The sequence below is a fragment of the Pelodiscus sinensis genome, chromosome 12 (genome assembly GCF_049634645.1).
Source record: "Pelodiscus sinensis isolate JC-2024 chromosome 12, ASM4963464v1, whole genome shotgun sequence".
NCBI classification, from domain to species: Eukaryota; Metazoa; Chordata; order Testudines; family Trionychidae; genus Pelodiscus; species Pelodiscus sinensis.
In genome coordinates, this window is record NC_134722.1 from 49,539,549 (window position 1) to 49,559,948 (window position 20,400).

General features: G+C 48.8%; 1 protein-coding gene across 1 annotated transcript in view; it reads left to right on the forward strand.

Moving 5' to 3' along the window:
• Nucleotides 1-1,615: 1,615 nt before the first annotated feature.
• CALB2 (calbindin 2) overlaps nt 1,616-20,400 on the forward strand; it is a 59,284-nt gene continuing 40,499 nt past the window's right edge. Inside the window, exon 1 of the mRNA XM_075940654.1 lies at nt 1,616-1,762. Coding sequence (XP_075796769.1) covers nt 1,672-1,762 — 91 coding nt within the window. The 5' untranslated portion in view covers nt 1,616-1,671. The remainder of the gene's footprint in view (nt 1,763-20,400) is intronic.

Here is a 20,400-nt window from a genome sequence, read left to right on the forward strand (position 1 = left end):
GATCAGAGAGCAAGAGAACAAAGAGCCTGGGTACCACATCAACACAATGCTATTTCCCAAAGCATGCACGTTTGGTTTGTTACAGCAAGATCCTTGTATGGGCAGGGCCTGGAATGAAGATAAATCCCCGGTGCCGGCCTGGTCTAGCATGGCCTGGCCTGCACAGTGTGGATCAGCTCTGTCTCAGGCTATGTCTATACAACGGAGGTTTTCCGGGATACCAGAGGTATCCACTTTTATTTTGCGGAAGAGTAGACATGCTCTTTCGGAAGCCCTGTCTTCCTCCTTCCACGAGGAAGAAGGACTCTTCCGAAAGAGGAGGCTTTTCCGAAACTTGGCCCAGTGTAGACAGGTCAAATTTCAGAAAAGCCTCTTCCAAAAAAAGCTATCAGAAAAAGGTACGCAAATTGTGGAGTGCGATTTGCATTCCTTTTCCCGATAGATCATTGCAGTGTAAATATAGCCTCATGGTATTAACCATCATCTGTCTCTGGTCCCCTGCAGGAGCCCTTAGAATGTCTTTTGTTGCCCAGCACAGAAGCTAGGGCAGTTTGCGTCTCTTTTAATTACCAATGCCTGTGCCAGGTGCTGGACTGACAGCCTTAGGGACCTGCGTCCCTCTCCAGTGAGCAGGCACATCAAGATCCTGGAGGTATCTTCCCCTGACCTGTGCTCTAGAAGGACTGGTTTGTAATGAAGACGACTAATACGTTCTGAAACAGCTAGCTAAGCAATTCCTGTTGGCTCTGGCTCCACAAAGATACATCCCTACCACGTCAGTCAAAAGGGATTCTCTGTTGGGTGCAGCAGGCTAGAGCTTTTATCCTCTCTGAGCTGCTTGCTATAAGGTACGCAGCGACATTCACTGAGGAAGGATGGGCTAGGAGGCAGCAAGCCAGAGCTCCTCAGGAGGATGAGGGGGGACTTAAGTCTGCCTCGCCTTCCCAGGCCTTTGTTTCTCTGCTGAGGTTAACAATAAAGGGGCCGACAAGCACCAGCGAGGGGTAGTGGAGCTCTGCCAGAGACCTCCCCATCTGGTGACCACTGATCAGCCCTCGGGATAACTATTACTACAAAGCTGGGCTAAGACACAACAGCCCTGAATTCTCTTAACCAAGTCCCGTCTCTGGACATGGGAGCCACAACCTAGAACAGTCTTGACATTCTTCGCGTTTAGCCCAGTTTGCTCTGGACTCCTTTGCAGTAGGTTCAACTGGCCTGTTTACAAGACCAGTGCTCTCACTCCTGAGCTATGTACTGCAAGCCCACCAGTTCTCTTTGGAGCCCAAAGCACCCCTTGCAATAGGGATTCACCATGTTAGGGCTAGCAGGCTGTGATACAGACAATAACCTTTTTATCTAGATCTGTTAGCTCCTGCTATGCAGAAATTCCCGGATGTTTGTGAAACCCTGGAAACACTGATCTTCCCTTCAACTTATCACCCTTCTATGCCCCACACCTCCCAATTTCTCTCTTGCATTCCCTTCCTTTGTCTATAGTATATTGGCTTCTCAGAGTCTGTGCACCCTCTAGTGGCTGCCAGGACCCTGTGCCAGCTCAGGAAGGTTTATATAAAGGCAGAGCAGAGAGACAGGCTAGAGATATTGGCGAGATCGCAGCACTGAAGAGAGGAGACAGAGCAGCACAGAGGGTTGCCTTGGCAGCTGACCATGGCGGTGAAGCAGCAAGCCCCTTACCTGCACTTGGCTGAGCTCACAGCATCCCAGTTCCTGGACATCTGGAAACATTACGATTCTGATGGTCAGTAAGAACCCCATCCGCAGAACTTTTTTTTTAATTCTCAGATACTTTTAGGAGGGTTTTTTTTTTTAAATCAACCCTTCAATAGCTGATGATAACCCATTCCTGGGTGCTATTGTTAGACCCAGCTTGGTGTGCATTTGGGATTTGGAAATGTGTATTTTACTATTGGGACTATTGTAAAAAAACTTTTCCTAACTGCACGTTTTAAGGGCCTTTTTATCATTATTAATTGTTAGAAAACTTTTCAGTGGACACCGCCCCAGCTAGGAGACCTTGGTACTCAGTATTGTACACGAGTCTCATGGCCCATCTGCTCTGGTGTGACATTGCTTCCAACACCTAAGCTACAAGGCTGTGCACTTGTGGGAGACATGGTTAACTAATATCTGTCTTTGTAAATGCAGAGCTGGCTAGTGTTTTGTTTTGTTACCCTAATAGTTTTCTCTCTGGACTCACCCAGTGTTATCTCCATTCCCTTGTGATACTGTTCTGTGTCGTAGGTCAGGTAGTCCAGTAATCCTCCTTCTGCTGGTAGTGTTTGACAATCAGAACAGTCCAGTTCTGATGCAGAATAAAAGTGACAATTGTGAAATTAAACCCAGGAGAAGCACAGAATAACATAGCTGAAGTCAGTAGCATGATACTGGGTTGCAACTAGGTTGAATTTTGATCCTGGTCTGAAATCTCTGAAGAGTCCAGCCCTTTAGTCACTAATCTAGCTTTTATCCTCTGTGAGGTAGCTTGAGAAATGGAATGTAGATACGGTAGTTACGTTGGCAGCAAACGAAGTTAAGCAGATGCCTGAGGAGGAAGGAGTATGCTAGGATGGCATGAGCTCTCTGTGAGCAAGACAGCTAGCACCATTCCATAGATGAAGGTTTAGAGGTGTCATGTCTTTTCAGTCAGCTGTTGGCTTCAAAACTAGATGGCAAGTGAAATTTTGACAGCTTTGATCCATTTGAGCTCAGATATGCCTGAAAACAAAAACTGGCTTTAAATCTGTCCTCGTGGAGCAGAAAGAGCTCCCTGGTGCATATCCTATCCCTTTATTTCCTTTCTTTGCCCCTCTTGAAGCAGGGCAAGAGCTCAGCTGTATAGAAGAGTCTCTATACAGCTTTTATTTCAAAGTGCCCAACTTCTCTGTCCTGGTGAGCTGCTCTCAATGGCCAGTTTGCCAAGTAAGCCAATCCTGAATCGTAGCCACTCGCAGAAGCTTCTAAGCTGTCCATGTACCTGGTCCTGAAACTGTGACATCAACCCATCCTGCGCAAAAGGAATGTCCTTTGTGTGAATTCTGTTCTTTTAATTAATTGCAGGGCAGGTGGGACTCCAGGATCCTCATTCAGAGGGGAGTAAGGAGTGCTGCTATACTGGCTCCCTGAGTGTTTACAATAAACAAATAACTTCTTATTAGTTTCAAGCCCCTCCACACCCCCACCCCAGCTAAAGATACTGGCAGGCTTTCATGGGACACAGAGCTGAAGGTTTAGTCTCTGGCAATATTGGCTAACTGGAAAACACTTGGTGGGGAGTTAAAACATAAGTCCTGACACAGCTGGAACATCTTAGACAGTGTGTTGACATGTAAGCTGGGCAATTTCTGAGTGAATCAGTACATAGGAAGGGGACAGGGAGAGCAGAGGGCTTCCCAGGAGACAGGGGCACTTACTTGGCATGACTGATGTGCCAACTGGTTATTATTGTCATGCTAGCTTATCATTAGCTATGTCCTTGCCATTGCATCACCACTGACAACAATTAGAGCAGAAGGCAAAAAGCAGATGTGCGCCTAAAGCAAAGCCCCAAATCGAAACACCTCTGAATCTGCAGGGACTCCAGATGATGCCCGCTTAGCCCCTCTCATGCAGAAACTCCTCAGTATGGTAACGCTGGGCTGAGAAGATGAAGCTGAATCTACAGGGGCACTGCAAGAGGGATTCTAGGGTACAACTGTCATGGAGTGGCCTTTGCTTATGAGTCCAGGGAGCCTTCAGCTACTTGGGAATTTATAATGGTGAAGGGAAAACACAAGATTTAAAATCCAGTAGCAGGAAGGAAAGTGAACAGCAAAGCCTCAGGAACAAGGAAGAAGAGACAGTGGCAGCAATGAAGTAGGAATTAAGATCAAAGGACAGAACAAAGATTCAATGGGAATGTCTCCTCCATCTCTTTCTTTCTGTGGTTTAGGGTTTGTTCATCCAATCATCATTTTTGGTTTTCAGCCTTGTCCTTGGAGAGCTTCTCTCCCTCTCTCTCCCCCGCCCAACCCTTCCTCCCACCAAGCCTGGGGAAGGAAACCTCTCCGGATTATCATTTCTCCCTTCAGGGTATTGCAGAGACTAATTAAACAAAGCCACCTGCTAAAGAAACACTTGCCTCTCACTCCACAACCCAACAAGCCTCTGTAAACAAACAACAAAACTGATCTGGAGAAGCACTTGCAGAAGGGATTGGCTTGGGTTCATATGCTTTCAAAATCTGTTTTAAAAATAATCATAATTGCGTCCCTTATCTAATAGTTTCAATCCGGCAGGAAATATGCTGGGTGTTGAGCACAAAGCACTCCAAAGACTCATTGCTGGTTGAGCTAAAATAATCACAGCGCTCTTTGCACTGGCAAAATGACTGCTAGCTGGGGCTTAACATCTAAGAGTACAAAGTACCAACTCTATTCTGTTCCTTGAGTTGTAAGCTGAGTCCTGGCGCAAAAACTTGATTAGCAGCAATGATGAAAGAATAGATGGCAGTTTCTGTGCTGCCAGCATGAAAGAAATTGTGGCAAGTTCTGCTCTTAGTTACATTGGTGTAAATTGGGAGTAATGTCACTAAAATTAGTAATTTGATTTGGCTTTACATCACTGTCACTAAGATCAGGATTTGCCCTCCTCTGCCTTTTTTTAAATTTATAACTGAACAGGTCTGATCAGCATTCGCTGAGCGATTCAGTACAGAATGTCACAACGTCATTTCTGCTCAATCACTAGTCCAGCCAATGCTGTAAAAGGCTATGCTTTTACACTGCCACTTCCCACTGCAGTAACAAGCCCTTGCCTGTTTTCTTCCTCAACATTGGAAGCAAGGAGTAGAGTTAATTTGCTTTAGTAAGAATATTCCGCACGAAGTCTCTCAGACTCAAAGGCCAGAAGGGGCTATTTTAATAGTACAGCCTGTCCTCCTGTAGCATGCAGGCCAGGGGTTTCACCCTGTGATTTTAGGGAGACCTATATGTCAGGGTCTGGGAGGTTCTACTGAGGAGTTTGGGGGAATGTAATGTCTACCATACAGTAAACCCCAAGGGAAACATGCTCAATGTACTATGGAAGTAGAGAGCTGCTATATTTGGGTCATATCTGTCCTTGATAAGGGCTGCACATGAAAATATTAATCCATCTGCTGGACCCTTGGAGTGTCACAGAAAGGCAGGTGGGAGCCATATTTGCAAATGAGAATGTGCTGACCTATCCAGTAAACTTTGCCAAAGCCCACAGGTGACTAGCTGGTGAATGCGCCTTGTTTACTTTTGCACCCACTTAAAATAACTTTTCAGTCCTAGTGGAGTTGAAGATTTTCAGGCTCGAGGCAGCCAAGGGCTCGAATCGAATGTCCAGGGAAATTCAATTAAAACATCAGGTGCCATTAGCAACAACCAAAACTCAGCTTACTTTTCTTCCTGGAGTTTTCTTTCCCTTTGTCATTTTATCCTCTGCCTCTCATTCACTTCTTAAATCTTACAGATGTGTCAATTTCTAGCTGGGTTTTCTTTCTGATGCCAGTTCTTCCTGTCTGTCTTTTGCCCCTTCCAACCAATCCATGTCTTTCTCTCTTTCTGATTTCCCAGATCTCAACATGAGCTATAAACTCCTCAGCTCCTAGAAAATGCAAGTCCCCAACCCCCATTGACTTCAATTGGTTACTCATACATGGGCTGAGCCAAATCCCAAATGAAACCAAAAGGCTCCTTTTCAATGGGCTTCAGAGGCAGAGCTGGGCTTCCATTCACCTTTCACGAGTCTGAAAGACTGCTCTGCAGAAGAGCTAGCCACACGGTGGGAGTTCATGAGATAATATGCCAGTCTTTGGCATTGACCAATAAAGCTTGAGCACTACCAATGGTTCCTATTAGGCAGCTTTTTATTCATGGCACTCTTGTCTTGTGCAGTGTGTTTGAGCTATGCCATCCTAAACTGTGTTTTATTAACTGAAAAAACAAATGGTCTGGTAGCACTTTATAGACTAACAAAACATGTAGATGGGATCATGAGCTTTCGGGGGCACAGCCCACTTCTTCAGATGACCTGAGTGTTGGATATCTAGGACCAAAATAAATGGGGGAGACAGGAGCAGGAGTGGAAGAAGGGAAAATTCGGGAGGGAAGAGCAAGAAAATACAGCGGGTAAAAAATATATCAAGGGAAAGCGGAGCTGGAAAGCAATAGGGAATACAAATAGTCTATAAGCACCTAAAGGGGGCAGATAAGAACCATTAATTAGCAAACAACAAAGTGTTTTATTAGTCACTAGGTGGCGCTGTGTGCGATGTAACTTGCTCACATTCATCTGAAGACGTGGGTTGTGCCCGCTAAAGCTCATGATACCATCTACATCAGTGGTCTCCAACCTTTTTACACCCAAGATCACTCAGAACAGGCGCAGATCTACAGCCCCGCCCCTTCCTTGAAGCCCCACCCTCTCTATTCTCCTCCTATCCATCACTTGCTATCCCCAGCCCTTACTTACACACTTTGGCAGTGTCTAGACTGGCAAGTTTTTCCGCAAAATCATCTGCTTTTCCGGAAAAACTTGCCAGCTGTCTACACTGGCCGCTTGAATTTCCGCAAGAACACTGACGACCTCATGTAAGATCGTCAGTGTTCTTGCGGAAATACTGTGCTGCTTCCGTTTGGGCAAAAACCTTCTTGCACAAATCATTTGCGCAAGAGGGCTAGTGTAGACAGCACAGTACTGTTTTGCGCAAAAAAGCCCCGATGGCGAAAATGGCGATCGGGGCTTTTTTGCGCAAAACCGCGTATAGATTGGCACGGACGCTTTTCCGCAAAAAGTGCTTTTGAGGAAAAGCATTCCTGCCAATCTAGATGCGTTTTTCCGAAAATGGTTTTAACGGAAAACTTTTCCGTTAAAAGCATTTCCGGAAAATCATGCCAGTGTAGACGTAGCCTCTGATAAACAGTTTATTTTTAAATTATGCAATATATAAAATTAAAATCACATATTTATAGTTATGAAATAAATGGTCTGGTTTTTATTCATGCTATTTAAATCTAAAATGAAGCATTTATAATTATACATTTTGTGGGGACAGAGTTCTGCGGCTGGGGGCAGGGGAGAGGGAACAGGGTGCTGGGAGGGCAGAGGACAGGGTTCTGCAGCTGGGGACAGAGTGCCAGTGGAGACAGAGTGGGGCGGGAATAAGGACAGAGTTCTGTGGCTGGGGACAGGGGAGCGGGGACAGAGTTCTGTGGCTGGGGACAGGGGAGTGGGGACAGAGTTCTGTGGCTGGGGACAGGGGAGCGGGGACAGAGTTCTGTGGCTGGGGACAGGGGAGCGGGGACAGAGTTCTGTAGCCGGGGACAGGAGAGCGGGGACAGAGTTCTGTAGCCGGGGACAGGAGAGCGGGGACAGAGTTCTGTAGCCGGGGACAGGAGAGCGGGGACAGAGTTCTGTGGCTGCGGACAGGGGAGCGGGGACAGAGTTCTGTGGCTGGGGACAGGGGAGCGGGGACAGAGTTCTGTGGCTGGGGACAGGAGAGTGGGGACAGAGTTCTGTGGCTGGGGACAGGGGAGCGGGGACAGAGTTCTGTGGCTGGGGACAGGGGAGCGGGGACAGAGTTCTGTAGCCGGGAACAGGGGAGCGGGGACAGAGTTCTGTAGCCGGGGACAGGAGAGCGGGGACAGAGTTCTGTAGCCGGGGACAGGAGAGCGGGGACAGAGTTCTGTAGCCGGGGACAGGAGAGCGGGGACAGAGTTCTGTGGCTGCGGACAGGGGAGCGGGGACAGAGTTCTGTGGCTGGGGACAGGGGAGCGGGGACAGAGTTCTGTGGCTGGGGACAGGGGAGCGGGGACAGAGTTCTGTGGCTGGGGACAGGAGAGCGGGGACAGAGTTCTGTGGCTGGGGACAGGGGAGCGGGGACAGAGTTCTGTGGCTGGGGACAGGGGAGCGGGGACAGAGTTCTGTGGCTGGGGACAGGAGAGCGGGGACAGAGTTCTGTGGCTGGGGACAGGGGAGCGGGGACAGAGTTCTGTGGCTGGGGACAGGGGAGCGGGGACAGAGTTCTGTGGCTGGGGACAGGGGAGCGGGGACAGAGTTCTGTGGCCGGGGACAGGGGAGCGGGGACAGAGTTCTGTGGCCGGGGACAGGGGAGCGGGGACAGAGTTCTGTGGCTGGGGACAGGGGAGCGGGGACAGAGTTCTGTGGCTGGGGACGGGAGAATAAGGACAGCGTTCGGGGAGTGGGGACAGCATTCTGTGCCTGGTGAGTGGGGGCTGGGGAGCAGGGTGTCAGTGGAGGCAGAGTCTCCCCTGTATCTGCCTCCTCCCAGGATTCCCCCCAGCCGAGGGAAACCAGTGCGTGCCTCCCCCGGGGCTGGATGAGCCCCGCGCGCGCCTGCCCCGGGGCCGACCCCCCACACCTGCACAGGGAAGACCTGCGCGTGCACGGGCCTGCCCCGGGGCTAAACCCCCCCGCCTGCCCCGGGGCCGACCCCCCCCCCCCACGCAGGGAAGCCCCGCACGTGTGCGCCGGCCCAGGGGACCGAACCCCCCCAGTGCAGGAAAGCCCTGTCCATCCCCAGGAAGCCGGCACTACCTCCATTTTCACTTGAGGTAGGTAATGGGGTTTCTCAGGGGTGGGAGGGAAATGGGGGCGGGGCAGACAGGACGCCTCACAATCGACTGGTCGAGGCCTCTCGGTCGACCACTCGATCGCGATCAACCTGTTGGTGACCACGGATCTACATCATAGGATCCCAAATCGGGGGGTGCACTCCTTTGGGGGATGTGAATAAATTCCACGGGGGTGCGAGGCAACCTAGCCTCCCCATCGTCAATCCCCCACCACCACTAAGAAAGAGCCCTGGTTTGGGTGTCCGCCCGAACATGCGCAGATTGAGCTGGCTGGGCAGGGGGGAGAATGGAGCATCCCGGGCAGACTTCAAAATAGTCACCTTAAAAGGGCACTGCCTGCTCTCCTCCTTGCCTGCGGAGATTGTGAAGGCTAGGACTAGACCAGGTTTAAAAGAGAACTAAAGAAGATAAATTCATGGAGGTTAAGTCCATTAATGGCCCTTAGCCAGTATGGGTAAGGAATGGTGTCCCTAGCTACTGTGTGTCAGCGGGTGGAGATGGATGCAGGAGAGAGATCGCTTGATCATTGCCTGTTCGGTTCACTCCCTCTAGGACACCTGGTATTGACCACTGTTGGCAGACAGGGTACTGGGCTGGATGGACCTTTGGTCTGACCCAATATGGCCAATCTTATGTTCTTAAAAAGGCAACTTTTTTTTGTGTGTGTGAGAACAACTTTTCCCCTTGAGTACCGGCATTTTTTATTTTTCTTTAAACAATGATCCTGGGAATTAAAGGGGCCGTGAATGTTTTTCGGCCCCGGTCAGTTTCTTTTCTTTCTTTCTTTTTTTTTTCCTCAAGTTTTGCTGATATTTTTTTGGAGAGAGGGGGCGTGAGGGTTTCTCAAAAATCAAAAAGGGGGTGTGATGCCGAAAAGTTTGGAAACCACTGATTTACATGTTTGGTTAGTCTTTACGATGCTGCTAGACTTTTTGTTGTTTTCCAAGTTGCTGCCAACTCGGATACCAGAGCAAAGGATCTTCTGGGAGACACATCTCTGGTGTCACTGTCTGAGAAGGAAGCTTGATAGCCTGCTGTTAGAAGCAACCCGACAGCATTCTGGGTACAAAGTTAGTGCCCTGGGTTCTCACTCCCCTGAAATACTGGCCTCCTTAGGCAGCACACTCATGGAAAGGCCAGGGTACCTCTGGGCAACTGGCAGATTCCTCCCTCTTGAGAGACCTTCCCATTTTCTCAACCTTGCAAGTTAGCTCAAAGTGGAACCCCCCATCTTTCCTGGGGCTACCTATACGTCCTAACACAGAGAGAGGGCAGAAGGAAGGGTCTTGGCCCAACTGCAGGGCAGGAGTCTCACCCTGTCCTCAAAGTGCTCAGAGATACAGTGCCAGGCAATTCACTAAGGAGGTATGGCCTGCCAGCTACTGACCATTCTCCCCTGCTGGTTGTCCCATATGCTATGGTGTGGGGCTTGGTGACAACCTATGCCCAGCACGCATGCCCTAGCTCTCCTGCTGGATCCTGACCTCGCTGTCAGATTCTCATGACAAAGGACATATCATGCAGCATCCCTGCTTCCTCTTGCAGTGATAGATAGTAGAGATATTGTCAACACATTTCTTGGTCCTTAGCAAACAAGGGGTTAAGCTGAGCTCAGCATAGGCAGATGATCAAGGAAAAATCTGAGCAGTGCCAGGACTATGGCCTTAGGGCCGGTTGGGTGCCATACTCAGGGTTCACTGGGCTGGCTTACAGTTCCCCAGTGTGGGGTTTACGTTAGAAGCACTAAGCCTTGAGATAAGAAAGACCTTGCAAGTGTTGAGAGCTGGTTCCTTGCTGGCTTTCTCCATCAGTTAAAGCCTCCCCACACTGCTTTTCTTTCCCACTTCAGAGGGTTGCTAAGAGTCAGTGGTGCTTGGGGCCCTTCGTAGACTTTAAGGCCTAGAGAATGTGACCTATGAGGGAAGGCAGAAGGAATTGGGTTTGTTTAGTCTAGAAAAGAGAAGACTCAGGAGGGACGTGATAGCAGTTTTCAGGTATCTAAAAGGGTGTCATAAGGAGGAGGGAGAAAACTTGTTCATCTTGACCTCTGGGGATAGAACAAGAAGCAATGGGCTTAAACTGCAGCAAGGGAGGTTTAGGTTGGACATTAGGAAAAAGTTCCTAACTGTCAGGGTGGTCAAACACTGGAATAAATTGCCCAGGGAGGTTGTGGAATCCCCATCACTAGAGATATTTAAGAGTAGGTTAGATAAATGCCTATCAGGGATGGTCTAGACAGTATTGGGTCCTGCCATGAGGGCAGGGGACGGGACTCGATGACCTCTCGAGGTCCCTTCCAGTTCTAGGATTCTATGACAATGATCTAGTCTGACTTTCAGCAAAGCATGTGAGAGAACCTCACCCAGTGAGTCTTGCATCATGCCCAGTAACTTGAAAGGTCTGGCATCCTGGCTAAGGAGGCACTGCCCAGCTTGGTTTTACTGTCTCCCTCTCTTGTAAGACAGTCAAGCCAATGATGGTTTGTTGAGAGAGAAAAATTCTGTTTAAGATGTAGATGCCTCACAACATCTAGCAGTAAAAGCCAGACCTGCTATCTCTGTAAAAAGTCATAGGCTGCATCTAGACTGGCAAGTTTTTCCTCAAAAGCAGCTGCTTTTGTGGAAAAACTTGCCAGCTGTCTACACTGGCCGCTTGAATTTCTGCTAGAACACTGACGATCTCATGTAAGATTGTCAGTGTTGTTGCGGAAATACTGTGCTGCTCCCGTTCAGGCAAAAGCCCTCTGGCGCAAATGCTTTTGCACAAGAGGGCCAGTGTAGACAACGCGGTATTGTTTTGTGCAAAAAAGCCCCAGTGGCAAAAATGGCGATCGGGGCTTTCTTGTGCAAAACCGCGTCTAGATTGGCACGGACGCTTTTCCGCAAAAAGTGCTTTTGTGCAAAAGCGTCCGTGCCAATCTAGACGCTCTTTTCTGCAAATGCTTTTAATGGAAAAACTTTTCCGTTAAAAGCATTTGCGGAAAATCATGCCAGTCTAGACGTAGCCAAAATGTAGACAAAACCAAATACATCTCCAAACTATCGTCAGCTCTCCTTTACTCCTGTCTGCCTGAAGCCATTAGGACTTAAGTGGTGTCTTAATTGACTAATTAACAGGTGCTCTAATTAACCTGTAGCAACCTCCTCTTAGTCCATGGGGAATAAAGCTCTGATCACCCTGGAGCTGATGCATCTTCCAGGGATCACTGTCTATGCTTAGGTCTGAAGAGCAACACATCAATCTTTACCTTTTACTAAAGCTAGCCATGGAGAGGATTGTCCATCACTGCTCTAAGAGAAGTTAATCATTCCCAAACAATTCAGTAAGAAGGTGGAGGAGAGGGAGAGAGAAGCAAGTATATCCCTAGCTTTTGCCTCTGGGTGTTTTGCTCCCCAGAACTTCCCTTTGGTGCAGCTGAGACAAAAATATCGTCACAGCTTCCTCTTATGTATTTTAGGCAGGGGGCGGCTAGAAAAGCTCTGATCTGTCCGAGTTCTTTTTCTTCCAGCTCCAGCATAGCCCTGTGCAATGCAAAGGAGGCCTTATACGCGTGTGTCATTTCAGGCACAGCTGCAGGACAAGCCTCTTATTCACCATGTTTGGAAAGCACAGGCACAATCTGATTGCTCCTTGTTTCCAGGGACGTAGTGCTGGCTGGGGGAGGAGTGCAGAGGGGGCGTCAACAGCACATCTATTTGTGTAGCCGACTTGAATTAGATGGGGGCAGGCGCTGCAGGCGGGCAATAGCAATTGCTGCTCCTCGTCCTGGATTCCTGGCTGCCTGCTGCCGCTGCAGGGTTGCCTTGTTAAGTCTGATGAAGCCTCATCTCGCTTGATCTGCTCGCCATGAGAGCTCCCAAGCACAGGAGCCTTTCAGATGGCAATTATAAAGCGATGGCAGAGAGATGAATTGGAGTTAGAGAGAGAAAGGAAGGGAGACCGAATGGAAACTAATTGGGGATGCATTCATTAAGGGAGAGAGAAGGCACTGTTACCATAGAAACCCCGGCATCAAGTGTACATCCGTACAGAAGGCCATTAAATGCTTGGCAAGCCAGACTTGGTGCACTGCCCCTTCCAGCCTGGCTGCCCAGCACTTGGGGAAAGGCTGTTGCATGATCCGTGTGAGGCTCAACTAGCTATGGCTTGCCTGCACCCTTCCTGGCAGGACTATTTCTGGATGGGCAGCAGAAGGTGGCCAGGAAATCACTTTTGCAGCACTGCGTATTGAGGGCCCAGAGCCAACTTTCCAAAAGGAGGGACTAGAATTTTCCAAATACTTTTCAGTGCTAGTGAAAGGCTCTTTGATCTCCAGGACCACCCTCTTTGAAGTGGGGAAGAGCCAGAAAAACCTTGAGGTCAACTAATGGGACAAATGAACAGCGCAGTGATGGGTCAAAGGTACAACAGAAGATCAGTGCGAGGCACCAAGCAGGGACCCCTGGACAGCGCCCACTGTTCTAAGAAGAAGGGAGCTAATGGAACGTTGCTTGGATGTATGTGTGGGTGCAGGGCACCAGCCTTTTTGATCGGTGTGTGGTGGGGCTCTGCCCATGGAAACAAAAGAACACAGAAGCCAGCGAAAAACAGAAGAGGAAGGAGGCTGCAGGCCCTGGGACCTAAACAAGGGATCTACAAGGGGACAGCAGCAAGCAGGGAATCCTGGGAGGCATCCATTGTTTCACGAGGACATTGAGGGAGTTAGTGGGGTGCCACCCAGTGGAACTCCACATGGACACATGCATCGATGAAAGGCGCCAGCATGACAGCCATGGATATTGAAGCCCTCTAGCCCCACAAGCTAGTTCCTGCGAGGGCCATGGCAGTGCAAGTCTTGCCCGGGCACATCAGCAAGATCCTTGTGACAGAAAAACACCCAAGTTGGATTTCTTGCTCTGCCATGGATCCCTGTGTGACCCTCAAGAAGGGCCTTAGTCTCCCTCTGTGCCTCCCTGTCAGATGAGGGTAATAGCACTTCCCTACCTCTCAGGGATGCTGCAAGAACATCTCTGGTTAACACTGTGAGATGCTCAGATACTAGGGACCATAGTAGGACCTACCAGAGGACACTTGTTAATGACCACCCCTCAAGGGCAGGATATGATTAATTCCTCCATGAGATGTTGGGTTAGGCCCTGAAGCAATGCAGGCCTCTAGCCCTTCCCTATTCTGGAGTTGATGCATGTGTATTCTTAGTTACTCTAACTGCAAATGTTCTCGCTAGCCATATAAATGTCAGGGTCATCTTTGATTCCTGCTAAGCTCTTGGCTGCCATGATACCTTGTAGCAATGAGTTCCATAGTCTAGTTATACGTTGTGTAAAAATAGTCGGGGGGAGGGGGGTTGGTCAAAAGTACATAAGCCGAGAGCTCTAGTGTTAGATGTTGAATATCTATGTTCACAGAAACTTGGTGCTAAACACCAAGTTGCGCTATTAGCTACAAACATAGAGGCTGTTTTTCTATAACTAAGGAAATTGAGCAGTTATTACGAGGAGCTCTTGATCTCCTTGGGAATTTTAGCAAGTCTCTGTTGCTGCAGCATGTCACAAAGCACCGGGGCACTAGCCCACTGATTCATCAATAAACTTCTTCCAAAAGCAGCTAATGCTAGAGAACTCAGCAGAAGATAAGAACTCTTAATGATGCACAAGAATGCCTGTGCAGTCTGTGGGAGATTGGGGGATAAGTACATCATTCCGCCTGGTCACAACAGCAATCAGCATGTGTCCAGCCCCTGAAGCATGATGCTGATTTATCTTCGGCTTGCAAGTGCAAGATGCAAGTGCTCTTTAACAGGTAACTTCCAACCACAGCGTCTGCCACAATGGCCTTCTGCAGCCGTGAATTCCACACTACACAGAGAAGCATCTCCAGTTGCTGACCAATCTTACTATGGGAGAAAAAAGGAACTGATCTCTTTCAGTGTGCAGTTTGTAACTGAGTCCTTCAGTCATCTGCATCCCATCTCACTCTTCGGCCCTAGTCTGTGCAGTAGGTAAGTCCCACAAATCGCTTCACCCAAATCCAGCAATGCCAAAGAGCTGCCTTGTAAGGAAGATGATAGCAACCAGGGAATGGAAACTTCTAGGACATGGACTATAATTGATGATACAGGTCTTAGCACAATCAGGCCCAAGTTGGTTGTGGCTGGTAGGTGCAATCACACTATAAATGCAAACACTAGATTGGCAGCATAAGGGCTGCATCCAGCCTGCCAGATTATTTTATTTAGCTTGCCACAGTCTAGATCAGACAGGTGATCTGGTAGCGGTAGAGCCAGGAAGGGAACAGGGTGAGGCATGCCTTCCCCCCCCCCCCCCATAGACACATTTGTCACACACTGTGGCAAGAGCCAATGGGGCAGAGTGGGAAGCTGCTGCTGCTGCAGGGTTAGCACAAGGCAAGCTTGGTCACCAACTTCCTATTTCCCAGGCAAGACCAGCTCACCCCCCCATCATACTGTTTGGAGGTACGACCAAGTCACCCTAGCCTGCCGTATGGTTTTAGTGGATTTTTGTGCCCCACTGCTAGCTTAAAGTGGCCCATCTCTGTCCGTGGGAATGGAAATGGATAGGATGAGTCGTGACAGTTGGTTCCTTCCACCACTCACTCTGAGCCTCAGATATAATTTTGCAGGGGACCGTGAGTGCCAGCATACAAGTGCCCCCCTGGAGGCCTCTGGACTAGGGAGCAAGCACTGCGAGAGTGGGATGGCAGGTAGCTGTGCCGACTCATTTAGGGAAGCTACACTTGCTCATACCCAGCTAGAGAACATCATGCAGGGAATGTGGTGTTCCCATTAAAACAATGAGAGCCTGCATTTAGTAGCTCTGTTCCTGCAGGCTGCAGCTGGCCATTGTCTGATCTCCCTCTGCACTGCCTTCCAAGGTGGAGGGCATCTTTTGTCTCTGGAGTCATACCCTACGTTGTGCCACAAGCTGTGAAAGAGGAAGAGCTAGTGAAGAGGCAGGTCTAGATGCAGGAGGAGCCCAGAAGGCGGCGCTGCAAATAGCAAGCTCTGAGAATGACGACTCCAACCAAGCAGAATGGCAACACTGCCAGTGTTGAAGATTCCACGACCTCCCTAGTCAATTTATTCCAGTGTTTAACCACCCTGACAGTTAGGAAGTTTTTCTTAACATCCAACCTAAGCCTCCCTTGCTGTATTTAAACCCATTGCTTCTTGTCCTGTCATCAGAGGCCAAGGAGAATAATTTGTTCTATCCTCTGAAAGCTGCTATCATGTCCCCTCTGTCTTCTCATTTCTAAACTAAACAAGCCCAATTCTTTAAGTCTCATAGATCAAGTTTTCTAGACATTTAATCATTTTTGTTGCTCTCCTCTGGACCTTCTCCAATTTCACCACATTTTCCTTGAAATGTCGTGCCCAGAACTGGACACACTACTCCAATTGAGGCCTAATTAGTGGAGAGTAGAGTGGAAGAATGACTTCTCATGTCTTGCTCACAACACTCCTGTTAATGCATCCCAGAATCATGTTTGCTTTTTTTGCAATAGTGTCACATTGCTGACTCTCATTTAACTTGTGGTCCACTATGACCCCTAAATTCCTTTCTGCTGTACTCCTTCCTACAGTCACTTGCCATTCTGTAAGGATGTGCCTACACAGCAAAGCTTAACTCAAAATAAGCTATGCAAATTGAGCTAAGTCAACTGCGTAGCTTATTTCGAAATAGCTTATTTTAAAATTGGGAGCGTTTACACAGCACTTACAGGAGTTGGAGTAAGAATTTCTCCAGCTTGACAGTATTTAAAAATAATGTTGCTGTATAGACATACCCTATGTTTAAGTATTCCTAAATGGAGTACTTTGCATTTGTCCATATTAAACATTTACCTCAGATCATTTTTCTAGTTTGTCCGGATCATTTTGAATGATGATTCTATCCTCCAAAGCTTATCCTCTTGTAACCCCCTTTTTTCTTCCCTGAGTTACTCAGGAGCAGGTCACACTCACATGTGTGTCTGTGTGCCTGATGTTATTAACCTAAAAACGTATCCTGGTGGTGATGCTGTTTAGTTGGGGATTCCCTATCCACCCCCTTGCAGCAGTCCCTTGCTCCTAAAGAATATACAATGGCAGTGTCTCCACCTGGCTGGCCCTGTACACACTTAATGGTGTGCCTTGGGAGTCTCCAGGATTCCAGTAATAACCTGGAACTAACTTTAAGACAACAATTATAAATAATATACCTCGAATTGATTAAATTAGAATTCACACACAATTTAGAGAAACAGGGTTTAACCGATTAAAACTACATAAAATCAATTAACAAAGTACACAGAAAAAAAGGAAACTTATCCACCTGGCATTTGCATTGTTACCATTTATCCCACCCCAGAGTGTGCACTCTTCTGGCTTCAGAGCCCCAGGCACTTGCATGGGCATGCTTCAAGGTCTGAAGCTGAAGTGGAGACAGCACTGTGCAGGTTGCGCGTGTGTCTGTCCAGGCAGGCAGCCAGCTGCAAAATCCCTCTGCCACTGGATCAGGCCCCACCAAATGCTAGCAGCTCTTATTCCCTGGGCAGATCATTCTGGCTCGCATTGGACCCAGAGTCAGTTTGTCTTCTGTGCTCCAAACAGCCCAGTTACTCTCAGTTACCTCCTGTGCAGGCTTATGTAGGCCCTTGTGACGGGGTGGGACCCGCCGTCTCGCCAGAGGCAGGCCCACCCCGCACTGATCCCGCGATCGCGCTTTCTCTCCTGGGGACGGCTCTCTCGATGGGGGCTAGCGGCTTGCAGGCGGTGTAGCACCACCGCGCACCGGCTGATCAGCGGGACAGCTGGCGTTGCTAGGCAACGCGTCCCACGTGGCTGGGGAGGCATGGAGGCCGGAAGTGACGCTAGGGCGGGGGGAGGGGTGACATCAGACGCCCAGAGAAGGAGATGTGGGGCGGTATAAATTCCCCCCCCCCCTTGCGGGCAGAGGGGGGGAGGAGCGAGGCACGCTGGAGGAGGGGTAGGGGAATTGAAGTCGGTAGGGCGGAAGCAGCCCAGGGCAGGGCACGGAGCCGGCGCACCGGGTGGTTAAGGGGATAACCCCCTCCGGTGGGACAGGTCTAGGAGACTCTGTCCTTAGGGCCCTGGGCTGGGGTCTGGGAGTGAGGGTGGGCCCAGACCCCCCACCCTGCACACCCGAGGGGTAACGGAATCGAGCAACTGGTACTAGTGACAGTCACGCAGCTCGGGAGGACTGCAGAAAGAGAAGGGGGAACAACGGGACCCCCACAGCCCTTCCCAGCCACAGGCACAGCCAGTGTCTCTCCCCTGCAGGGACAATCAACAGCCCTTGAGGCAGCCTGCTAGATCCAAGCCCCAGAGGCACTCAGTACCAGGCTCTAGCTGCAACAGGCTCTAGCTGCAATCAACAGCTCCTGGCCTGCAAAAAGGCTCCCCACTAGCAGCCTGGCTCCTTTCTCCGAAAAGGAGCTCACCAACTCTCTCTCTCCATGCCTGGGAGAGCCACCATTCCCCCCTTTTTTCCCAAGGGCTCATGGGAGTTATAGTTTCTAAGGCTAGATTGCAGTACAAAGGATCCTCCCAGTAAAAGTCAAAGGCTCCTTTAGTAAGGGGTCTACACTCAATAAGCTTTATGCATGCCATCGCAGGGTCTCAAACTTCTTGATAGGCCCTGTCTGCATTGCAGAAATGTTAACACAAACCATAATATAGACACACTGCACAGCTAATTTGGGTTTACCAATGTAACTTAGAAAACTAAACCAGACAGGTTTGTTACACCAGTGGAGATTTCTCTAGTGTGGACAGGGGCATAATGTGGCCATGTTTTAAGAGAGCCCCAGCTTGGGCAGCTAGGCCATGAGATATAGCAGTTAGCCCATCACATTGGGAGCAAGGATAGCTGAGGTGGTTTCTTGGCACGATTCCTAACCTGCTATGTCACCTTGGGCAAAACCTTTCTCCTCTGCAGACCTCAGTTTCCCCCAGCTCTTGTCTGTGTAGCTGTGACCCAGTGTTTCTCACTGTATATGCTTCCAGTAACCAGCATGAATGATCAATGCTAAAGACAGAAGGGATCACTGTGATCTTCTAGGCTGCTCTCCCTGCAGAACACTTACTCCATCCCTGAACTAGCGCCTTTTCTAACTAGAACTTTTAGTGCAGAAAAATGTGTGGTCTTGATTTTTAAAATTGCCACTGATGGAGAAGCCACCATAATTATAATATGTAACAAATGTGTTTCTCCTGCATAACACTTTGCATTGCAGAGCTCAGGGCCCTTCACCTTCTTTAATGTATTTATCTTCACAATATCTGTGGCAGGCAGGGAGCCATTATTATCCTGCTAAGCGACTTCCCTAAGGTCCGACAAGATGGCCCTCAGGATATTGTTCCAATGATTAGTTATTCACTGTTCAATTGTACAGCTCTGTGCCAGTCTGGATTTGTCTAGCTTCAGCTTCCAGGCATTGGTTCTCACTGAAATGTCCTGAGGAGGGAATAAAAAGTTAGGTTTTGTCTGGGTTGGGGTTAAAAATGAGTGAATCCAGAGGACTGGGCATGGTTGCTGCAGAAAAACTTAAAACCAGCCCATGGCTGTTGAAATCCTAACTCAGTTTTAAGATTCTTTTGGAAAACCTGAACTGAATTTCAAGTTTGAAACCATAGTAAGGCTTCCTGCAACTCTAGGCTTCAACCCTGACACCCTACCCTCTCTCTCCTCCCCACCCTCTCATTCGCAACAAAAAATGGTTATAAAAAATGCAACAAGAGTCCGGTAGCATCTTAAAGGCTATCAATTTTATTATGGCATAAGATTTCGTGAGCTGCACCTCACTTCATCAGATGCATTAAGTGAAAGACAAAGGAAACAGATGGTAGGGATACAGAGAAGAGAGTGTTAATCAGAACTAATTCAACCAGGGTGGATAAGAAGATGAGAGTACCTAAAGTGGAAAATTACTTATGGTAATGAAAGAGCCATTCACAGTCCCTATTCAGACCCATTCTGATGGTGTCAAATTTGCATATGACTTCCAGCCCAGCAGTATCATGTTACAATTTGTTGTTGAAGTTTCTTTGCTTGTGGATGGCAATCTTCAAGTCGGTAACTGTGTAACCAGGGAGATCAAAATGTTCTCCCCCTGGTTTTTGTATGTTACCATTCTTGTTGTCTGATTTGTGTCCGCTTATTTGGTTGTGTAGAGATAAACCAGTTTGTCCAATGTATATTGCAGAGGGTATTTGCTGGCACAGGATGGCATATATCACATTAGTGTCTGTGTGGGTGAATGAGCCTTTGATGGTATGGCTGATGTGGTTAGATCTTATGATGGTGTCACTACGGTGATGGCAATGAGGTTTATTACAGGGATTGGTTGGGACCATGCTTGCAGACATGTGAAGCACACAATCCCTCCCTTCCCCCGCCCCCAGGAGAAGGTGTGGTGCAGAGTAGGGATGTAAGTGACTACTCAGGAACTTGAATAGTCGAGTCACTATTTGACTGCTTGTTCCCCCCCCCCCCCCCCCCCCGTATCAGAGGCAGCAAGGGGAGGAAATAGAAGCTGGTGTTGGGGGACCAGTTCCCCCAAGTACCATATCCACAGTGTGGGGAGGAGGCAGAGCTGCAGCAGTCCTGGAGCCAGCACAAGCCAGGACTACTCAGTCCTGGCTCGTGCTGCCCCAGAAGCTAATCCCGCTGCTGCTCTGCAGTTTAAATGTAGTAAGAACTGGTCTGCCTGTGCACCTGACTCTTACTACATTTAAACTGCAGAGCCACAGTGGGGG